The following is a 9,942-nucleotide window of genomic DNA, read 5'->3' as shown; positions in this document are numbered from 1 at the left end:
AAAAAAAAAAAAAAAGAAAAAGAAAAAAGAACAAAAAGAGGAAAGAGAGAAACAAGATGGGAACGTCTAATTTTATTTAGTCGTGGGATCGGTTGAACGCTTGCTTGAATCATAAGTCGCCGCAGACGGCAGACAGACGCGAACAATTTCACAGTTAAAGTGGAATCGCGCCGGAAAGTGTAGGCGCGTCGTGATAACCGCCGATGAAAGTTAGCGATCTTTTTTAGCAAGTTGCTGCGCCTTTCGCGTTTCACCAAGTGGGCGCGAGGGTGCAATAAATCTCTCTCGCTTCAAGGTCTCCATCGGTGATCGGTGCCGTCGTCGTAACCGCACCGATCGTAATACAAAAGAGCGCACGATCGGGGAAATTCGCACGAAACTGGGACGTCTCGCGCGCGGAAATGAATGTTTAGTAGTTAAATAATATAGCGTCGAGTCTCGTTTATGCGCGCCGCGAAAACTTCGCGCACGATCGCTTTCTACGCGCTCCGATAAGCCGCCGTGGTTCGCAAAATATGGTTTCAACAACACATTGAAATTCTGTTGTTTTTTTTTTATGTAGGTTTCTAACTTGGAGTGCTTAGAATTAGCGATTGCTTTTAATTACTTAATTGCGTTAGTTTTATCAAGGAAGTAAATCTAATCATCACAATGTGCACACCTCGGTAAAAATTTTTTTATATATACTTATACACAAATTAAAATAATTATATCTAATTATGCAAATTTATATGCCGAATATGCCCATACAATTTTATACACGGAGAATTCCTTTTTTAAGAGAATAGCTTCAGAGATATTGNATATCAAATTACAAAATAACTCTATTAGTATCATGTTAAATACAAAAAATTATATAAAACTATATTTTTACTATATTTTTAAAAAAGTTTTGATATATAATCATATATACTTATATACAAATTAAAATTATTATATCTAATTATGCAAATTTATATATATATATATATATATATATATATATATACCGAATATATCCATACAATTTTATACATGAAAAATTTTTTACCGGGACATAAAGAAACGATTAAATTTATACAAATTGCAACTAATTTTAAACCCGCGTTTTATTTAAACAAAACAATGTTGTTATGTTTGATGCGTAATATACGACAGAATTAATTGCAGTGTTTGTTATTACTTGTCATCGAGCGATCGGTCAGAGCAAAAAAAAAATTAGAACGTTACGTGAAAACTGGAAGAAATTAAGATGCGACACGTTATTAAGTTTCATTAACTACTTTTTTAATAGATACACAACAAAATACGGTTTTGTGTAAAGATGACGGAAGAGAAGCGTCAGACCGAAACAAGAAGCACAAGAGAAATAATACTTATTACCGTGTCGCTCTTTCGTAATTTGCGTGTCTGAAATGAAATGTGCATATATCTTCAACATCTTTCCCGCAGATCTTGTTTCTTTTTTTCGCGAAAAAACGCAATTAGACATCTATAACCATCTCTGCCGTAGAAAAAACCGTGTCTCTTTTCTTCCGGCAGACAAATTAAACGCGATATCTTTCGGGAAGAAAATATTTCGAAATTATTTAAAGCCACAAATTACTCGGGGCTGCAATTTATCAATTTTACCGAGATTTTTCTCACTGAAATTCACGCCGGTTTGCTATTTTATCTTTTTTTTTTTGTTTTTATCTCTCTTAGATTGTGCAACGGCGTGATATTCTCTCGTAACGCTTGGATACAACATTGCAGTTTTCACTACGGCATATAATGATATTTGCTTTTTTTTTTTTTTTTAATCTAATGTGCCGCATAATATCCGTGCTAAATGTCTCGACTTCTTTGGTAGAGTCATTCAAATGCTTATTGCAGAACAAAGTCTGATTTCTTATCGCAGAACGAAGCTTGAAATATCACCAAGTTATACACACGAGGTGGTTACTTTTTAAGTACGCTGAAAAAACAGTTTTGTGTTGCGATAACAAAAATTTGGTAAATCAAACCAAATAAAGTGTTCTGGAAACCAAGTTTTGGTTGAGATTACCAAGTTTTGGTTGAGATTATTAAGTTTTGGTAGATTACCAAGTTTTGGTTGAGATTACTAAGTTTTGGTAATCTCAACCAAAACTTGGTTTCCAGAACACTTTATTTGGTTTGATTTACCAAATTTTTGTTATCGCAACACAAAACTGTTTTTCCAGTGTAATAAAGCGATTGAAGTAACAATTACAAATATTATTATATCTTTTTGGAAGAGACCGGGATTTTTTCTTGAAATCTTTTGACATCCAAAATTTGTGTGTGTGTTCATAATGTGCGTTTTTTTATTTAGTTATCGCGCAGATTTAGAGAATTGCTGTAGCGCGCGACCCTCAAAAAAAAAAAGAACAATTGAAAGTTGCTTGCTATATAAAAACCGAAAGCGTTTTTATAAGCGCTTTTGAAATCGCTGATTATAATCGAATGGTTTTTTAATTTAAATACATGAATAAATTTTCCAAATGGAAACAAACAGAAAGAGATTTTTTCGCTAAAAAACCGAAGTTAAAACACATCTTTCGTCACACGTACAGATGAGATAAAAATTTTTTAGCGAATCTCCCTCGGTAATTACGAGCTATATGCGTGTGTGTAATTATGAGCTATGTAATTATTTAGGAAACTCAAGACAACCTCGCTCGGCCGCCGTTGATTGAGAGGATTCATGTCGAGAGTGGAAAAAGGAAACGAACACCGGAGCCCGTTTACGGGAGAAAGTATCAACAACATCGGCTCTAGAATTTCTCGATTTCTTCCTAAGGCGCGTATGTGTGTGAGCGCGCGCCAACACTTGTGCGAGCGCTCGCGTGTATTATATTTATTTAAGAAAAAGAAACAAACACACAAAAAAAAAAAGAAAAATATCTTATCGCAAACATACATCGCGCGCCGTCTCTCCTCGGTCGTCACCTCGTTTGTTAATTGGAAATTGGAAATTCTAGTGATGGACGGGTAATGAATGCGCATGCGTTTTATTTATAGCGCGCTACTTATGCAGATCGGAAGCAATAAAACGAGTTCGTGTTAACGGGGGGGGAGGAAAAAAAAGTTCGCGCTCTCTATATACCTCTTCAAAACAAACGCGTGCAACAAGAACGAAAGTATCGATAAATTCAATGTTTTATTTGCACGACAAGAGAGACTTGGATGAAAGATAGATATGTCGCTGTTTGTGTCTCGCGTATAGCACTTGGAGCAACCGCGATCGAATCGCTTGAATAGAAAGTGCCGGACGCGCGCGGGATAAGATGAGTCCCCCTCGTCAATGTTTCATGTCGCCGTGAAAACGAATTCCACAAAGCTACGATATTACGTAGTTCCTTTCTCAGAAATGGCATTGAGCGCAAAAACGGCAATTATTTGTTGAGCAAAATTTTAAGCTCGTCAAAATGTCACGGTTGAGGTGATACCGTATCCGCTAATGTATCCGTAAGTCCAATGTCGTTTTGAAGAGAAACAAAGAAATTGTGCAAAATACCGTATTCCGCGACCACGATGCGCACGTCGTCGACGTACCGTGTGTGTGTGCGCGTTTTGTCACTGACGTGACAGAACGACTGGAAATAATTGCCCGCTTTTTCTTTCGTCGCTCGTTACCGGTTGACGACGATTCAACGCGCCGACGAACCGAAAACGTCACGATACGGGAGGACGATTCCTCGTAACCCGGAATCGAGATTCGCTCCGACACGTAATTACGAAACAACGGACACGGCCAGGCGTAATTGCGAGCGAGATCGTTCCGCGGTCGGCAGGAAACTGTTTGATTTTGCGCGACGATAAAATTGCTATTACGCAGGGGTGATTCGATAATCACATCGGACACAAACTGAGGTTTTCTTTTGTTTACGCGCAAAGTGTCTTCCTCGTTCTATTTTACGATCGTTGCCTTTCGGTTGCGCGCGCTCTGTGATAATCGACAGTCCTTTATGAATGTTCGACAGTTGTTTGTAAATTTTGTTTTTGCATTGAAAAAGAGAAAGACAGAGAGAAAGAGAGAGAGGGAGAGAGAGAGTCGAAAAATATGTGAAGTTTATCAGATCTAAACTAAACAGCAACTAGCACAAAGAAAACGAGTAAAAAATAAAAACCGTGGATCGAAACGTTTGTTAAAAATTTTTCAAAATCTTCGAATTATGAAAAAGAATTGTACATCTGGGTGTTAGCTTGTTATTTCCATTTCCTTATCTCTTTTTTTATTTGAAAAGTAAAATCGTTTCTGCAGTACGTTGCTGCTAAAAAAAAAAAATTAAGTCAAATAGTTTCGGTGCGTTAGACCGTGTGTTTATTCGCAATGCAACGAAATAAATTTAAATTTTTTCCTACAACTCGTGAAGTTTTACGTAACAACTTGCGCAAGCTCTTGTTGCACAAAATTTTTCTAACACATGCACATCGTGCCACTTCGAAGTGCATTACACGTACGATACGCCGACGAGTTTGCGCAACAGTCTTTGTTGTGTGGGCCACTTCGTTTCCTTTCACTCTCTCTCTCAAAACACGAGGGCAAACCCGAAGGGTTCGATGACCTTTGATTTGATTCATCGGAAGCTTGGTTTGTTTCGAGACAATCGAACTTTCACAGAGTATCGATCGATCAAGTTCGCCGTCATTGCGAATGGCTCGATTGTTCCGGTTTGTTTTCTTTTTTTACTACTCGTCGAGTCGTTTGACAAAACTCGTGGGTGGCTTAAAAGTAGGCCGGCGACCCAATTGGGACCAAAATTGATAGACGTCGTCATTAACGTGGCGGCGGAAAATGATGAAAAAAATTGTTACGATCGTTACTTCCGATACATAGTACGTAAAACACGCGTGTTAACATTTTCTATATTTTTTATATCTTATTGATCACTTGATTATAGATAATTAGTAACAAAACAACGGAAAATAAAGGACAAGTGAAGGAGTGTCTGTTCAGGAGTCGTTCGAAAGTCGCTTTGATTTACTCTTGTACGCCATAAATACAATGACTGCTTTAACCTAAATGGGGCAAAAGCGATATATATATGCATACGTTTAGAGGCCTTTCTCTTTCGATCTCTTTCAAGAAACTTCTCATTTTTTTTTTTTTTTTGCTCACGACCTTGCGAACGTCGTAAATTGCAAATCATTGTTACATATACTTTATTCGCTCGTCGCGACGGATTGTAATATTAGCGTCAGTCTGAAACAAAAAATCAAACCTATCTCGCATAATGTCTCACGCGTTTAACACACACACACACACACATTTGATGATTGAGCGTAACGCATTATTTGCGAGATATTATCATCGCCAATGGACACAATCGGATCGTTTATCGGATGAAACCGATCGCGATCGGAACTAATTGAAAATAAACGGTGCTCTTCGGACTTAGATACGAGATACGATCTTTCGATCGTATCGCCGTATCTTGTCCATCTCTTTCTTGTCTCATACAGAGAGAAATTAATTGCTTGAGGAGAAAGGTAATCCTGAATAGAGTGTCCTGCAAAAAAAAAAAGGTCATCCGCTATGACTCGCGGGCTTACTTAGGCGATGATTCATAAAAGAACTCGATCTCCCGAGCGCAACATTTCATAACTCATATTTTCACATTTTTGCTTAAAATATACCTACACGCGAACGCGCATCGAAGATTTACGCGTCATGTGACTACTAAAATCCGGTTAAAAAAAAAGATTTAAAAGAAGATGATTAATAATAGAGAGAGAAAGAGAGAGAGAGAGAGCGTGCTGTAATTAATTTCCAAGTTTCACAATAGCATTTTCGATCTCTTTTTTAATTTATAATTAAGACATCATATCTCTATCTTGAGAACTATGTAATGAGGCTCTCCGGCTTTCGGAGAACTCAACGCCGCTGAAAAAGAAAAGAACGCGTTCTCTTCCTGTTTTTTTTGCACGACCTTTCCTTGCGCTTTTACGATTGTAAAACGGGCGCGCGATTGTTGCGATTGAAATTATTCTGCCGAGATAAACGAGGAAAGTAATCGGTCTGCACAGTTTCACGGACACGGTCATGGCAAACAAACGCTTTCACACAAAATATCGCACCTTGAATTGTGCGGCTTCTCTGACCAGAAGCAGAATGAATAATTCTTATAATTATAATTGCAACGATGAGAATTACGACGGCAAAACTAGTTCTGTACACGTGTGCGATATAAAGAGAAAAACGTAAATGTGTAGTTAAATTAAAAGAGGAATATTTAAAAGACGTGTGTCCGAATATTTAAAAGATAAAATATGTATATTAATGAAACAGAGACAGAACTTGAAATAAATATTCATCAGACTCGATACTTTTTTCAGAATTAATTTTTTTTTAACAATTATATATTTTGATGTTAATTATTTTCGATTTACTCTTATCGATTTGTATATTTTACAATATATATATTGTTATTATATATGTTTATATAAAAAAGACAGAAAGAAAGAGACGCATGATTAATGTAATATTTATTATCGTGTATAGAGCTGTGCGACATGAATTTGGTAAGTAGGTTTTGCAACTTTTATTGCTTTACAATACACGTCATCAGAAACGCATTAGAAATCGATTCTGTGATGTCGCGTACCGAGTAAATGTCGCATTATTGCGCGAGAAGACCTTCCGTGATCGTTGAATTAATCTCACGTCTCTCACGTGCACGTACATATTTAATATTAGTGCGCGCGCGAACGTCGCTTTCACTGATAATATGTCAGAGTAACCTTTCTTGAACGCTTCTTGCGGCAACGCGTCCGTGAAATTTGCACCTACGTCACGCTCGAAATCTCTCTTCTGCTTCAATTTTATTTTCGTTGATCATATAAACTCCGTGGTAATTTTTTTTTTTTTTTTTTTTTCACAAGAAATAACAAAACGCTCTCTCTTATTTAAAACCAGGTTGGTGTAACATCTTCCGCTCATTTCTTTTTTTTTGAAATTATTCCTCGTAAACAAAAAAATGTTTTAAATTATTTAAAATATATAAAATATTACATAAAATATTATAAAATAAATATTATAAAATATTATAAAATATTAATATAAATAAGGTAAGTTGATGTAAATTACGGACCGTATTCTTGAGTTCTAAGCAAAAACCGTGCTTTAAAATATAAATATTGAATAATCAGTAATTTATTAGAGCAAATTAAACTGCTCCCGGGATTACGAGGAAATTACAATAGCGATAATGTGCGATAACGTCCTTCAGAGCGAGACCTCTATTTGTTGCAAACTTATCAATGACACACATGCATTTAGCGTCTTATTAAATAACAGTACGCATTTGCTAAATGTTACAATTCAGACGTCAAGGATGCACGTTTTCTTTTCCGAGACCGCAAGTCTTCTCGGCCGTTCGAAACGAAACGCACAAGACGAAAGAAACACACATATATTACATCTGCATAAATTCTGCTCATTGAGATCCAAGATCTTTAACGTAAATATATTTCAGTGTTGGTTTCTTCGATCGTTGGTTCTCGAACATTTAAGTGAAAATGGATATTTTGGTAGTCAACCGTCGTTCGAAACCTACATTCAAAATTTAAGACATCGTCACTGTGTGTGTGTGTGTGTTTGTGTGATCTCACTTTTACACGGTTAACAGTTGTCCCCGCTTTTGTTAAACAGTACAACTTATAACACACTTAATCACAAGAAGCGATTGTTACATTTACCACTTGTATCTGTGAGCTGAGAGAAATCATCTCTCGACAAAACTCTATTCTAGATCAGAGCCTTTTATACACTTGAATCTGTCACGCGGGACTTGACAACGGCGATTTGATATGATCATCACGCAGAATATATCGGAGTGATTCGCTTGTCCCGTTTTAAGTTTTGATTGCAGTCGAATTCTCAATGAGGTATCAACCGTACGGTAACACTTCTCTGTGACATACATATTAACACCGGCATTTTCTAATTTCCGAGAAACAAATTTGGGTCGTCAACGTGTACGTAAAATGACTCAAATGGCTTGTCGTTGAAAAGATCATTGCACATACGTCACGAGAACGGAACTTTCAAAGATACTTTGTGCAGATAAACGTTCAGCAAGAGACATCTTTAATTATAAACAAAACATTTAACTTGCATAAATAACTTTAGAATAAATTCACGAACAGTGTGTGTCTTTTCTTTTTTTTTTTTTTTTTGTTTCTTCGCGGACAGACAAAAATTATAACGCAAGACAATTTAATAAATTAATTTCTAACAAAATTATATTTAATAAATAATTTTATTAGAAATTTTTTATTAAGAACATATTAATGTTAAATTTGAAAAATACACGAACAGTTCGCGTTTACTTACCGATATAACTGGTCCATTGTATTATCGAAAGAGTCAGAAGAAATTTGCCGATCATCTCACGTCTCTGAACGTTTCCGGAAACGACGTCTTTAGAAGTCCACCATCATTCTGAACGGTGAGAAATCCATCGTTCAACGGTGGATCGCATTAGGAAGAGTCGCGGATACATCAAGCATGCATTCTATCGTTTAGCAGAACTCAACAATAAAGATTCTCGCTTAGGAAAACAAGGAAACGTTTTAACAAAAAATCTATAAATTGTTGTTCCTTTCGATAAAAAAACCACTGTGTTTTTTTATTTTTTTTTTTACACTCTGTGCAAAGAATTAATTCTTTGTTTCTCCTTTCTAATTTATCGACATCGTGAAATCGTCACTGACAGAGAAAATCTTTCGCAAAAAGAAATTTGTGTGAATAATTTTCAGCGACGGAGTCGCGATCGTGCAATTAGAACGATGTAATATAACAAAACCGAGTCGTAAGCGCGAACAGTATCATCATTCTAAAGCGCGCTATGTTTTGCGGTTGTCGAGAAGAGATTGAAACAGAAACGGGAAACGACGCGAGAGGACTAACTACGCGCTCTACGAGTCGTCGACTCGATCGGTCGTCTGCTTTCTCCGCCAGGAAAGAACCTTCAAATTCGCTTCTTATGCAAGTCCGTTCCTATTGTTGACGTTCCGACATATCTGCGAAACGAAGGTGCACTGATCACTCGCGAGGAAGCGACCAACTATCACGTTCTCTCGAATTGTTCTTTCGAATCACCTCCGGAGCGCACCTCCGGATCTTGAAGACCGAGCCACGAGAGTCTCGATCGTTGTTTCGACATCGAACGATTTCCGTGCGACTTTTCTAATATTTTTTTTTCAACGAGATCACACCAGTCTAAGACAACTTGACCGTGTCTGAAATCGATTTCTCGAATCCGCGGCGCGAAATTGGTTTTGCGCGATGCGATTTTTCACGGTGCGATGGTAGCCGATACGCAGGCTTGCAACACGCCGAAACAGAAACGAGGAGAAAGAGATATGCAGAGAGAGCGAGAGAGAGAGAGAAAGCGCGGTGTACGTTAAAGCGCGCGAGGCCTGCAGAAGCACCGCGAGAGTTGGTTGCTGCCTCGTGGCCTACTATAACAGAACTGACTCCCACCGTGGTCTTACGCCGTCTTTTTACCTGTCACGATCAGCGAACGGTGTTTAAATGCCGTGTCTCGCGACGGCCAGTTGGTTGGTTCCTTCACTTCTCGGAGATGGTGGTGTGTTGAAAGAAGAACTTATGTTCGAATAGTAATAAAAAACAAAACAAAAAAAAACAAAAAACAAAAAATCAATCTTTGATGATCCAAAGAAACGCGGCGAACACATTGACAACACAAGCTTAACTTGTCAACTGATTCAATGTTAAATGCTAAGTCTTTATTAATGGGTTTCCATCTGGTGTTAAAACGAATATTACGAATCTATGCAATCCATACTATGTAGGCAGTTATTTGAAACATATGTTGCACGAGATATACGGTACTTGAGAAAAAATTTATTACAGACGTAAGATCTAGAGCTTGAAGAAAACACGACAACAACGTATCTTAAAATATAATTATATATATATATATATATATA

The 9,942-nt window shown here is 37.2% G+C and overlaps 1 protein-coding gene across 2 annotated transcripts in view; it reads right to left on the bottom strand.

Moving 5' to 3' along the window:
• Positions 1 to 9,453, bottom strand: part of LOC109858753 — a 26,690-nt gene extending 17,237 nt beyond the window's left edge. The window contains exons 1-2 of one of the 2 annotated variants that reach the window (XM_020436319.1): positions 9,089 to 9,453; positions 8,321 to 9,009 (exon numbers count right to left, since the gene is read on the bottom strand). In XM_020436319.1, the coding sequence (XP_020291908.1) occupies positions 8,321 to 8,375 (55 nt within the window). In that variant the 5' untranslated portion in view covers positions 8,376 to 9,009; positions 9,089 to 9,453. Of the gene's footprint in view, positions 1 to 8,320 lie in introns of both variants that reach the window. The other variant, XM_020436318.1, reaches the window with a different exon arrangement.
• Positions 9,454 to 9,942: the final 489 nt, after the last annotated feature.

The sequence above is a fragment of the Pseudomyrmex gracilis genome, unplaced genomic scaffold (genome assembly GCF_002006095.1).
Source record: "Pseudomyrmex gracilis isolate BER0280 unplaced genomic scaffold, ASM200609v1 scaffold_222, whole genome shotgun sequence".
NCBI lineage: Eukaryota > Metazoa > Arthropoda > Insecta > Hymenoptera > Formicidae > Pseudomyrmex > Pseudomyrmex gracilis.
This window is presented reverse-complemented; position numbering and strand designations above follow the sequence as displayed.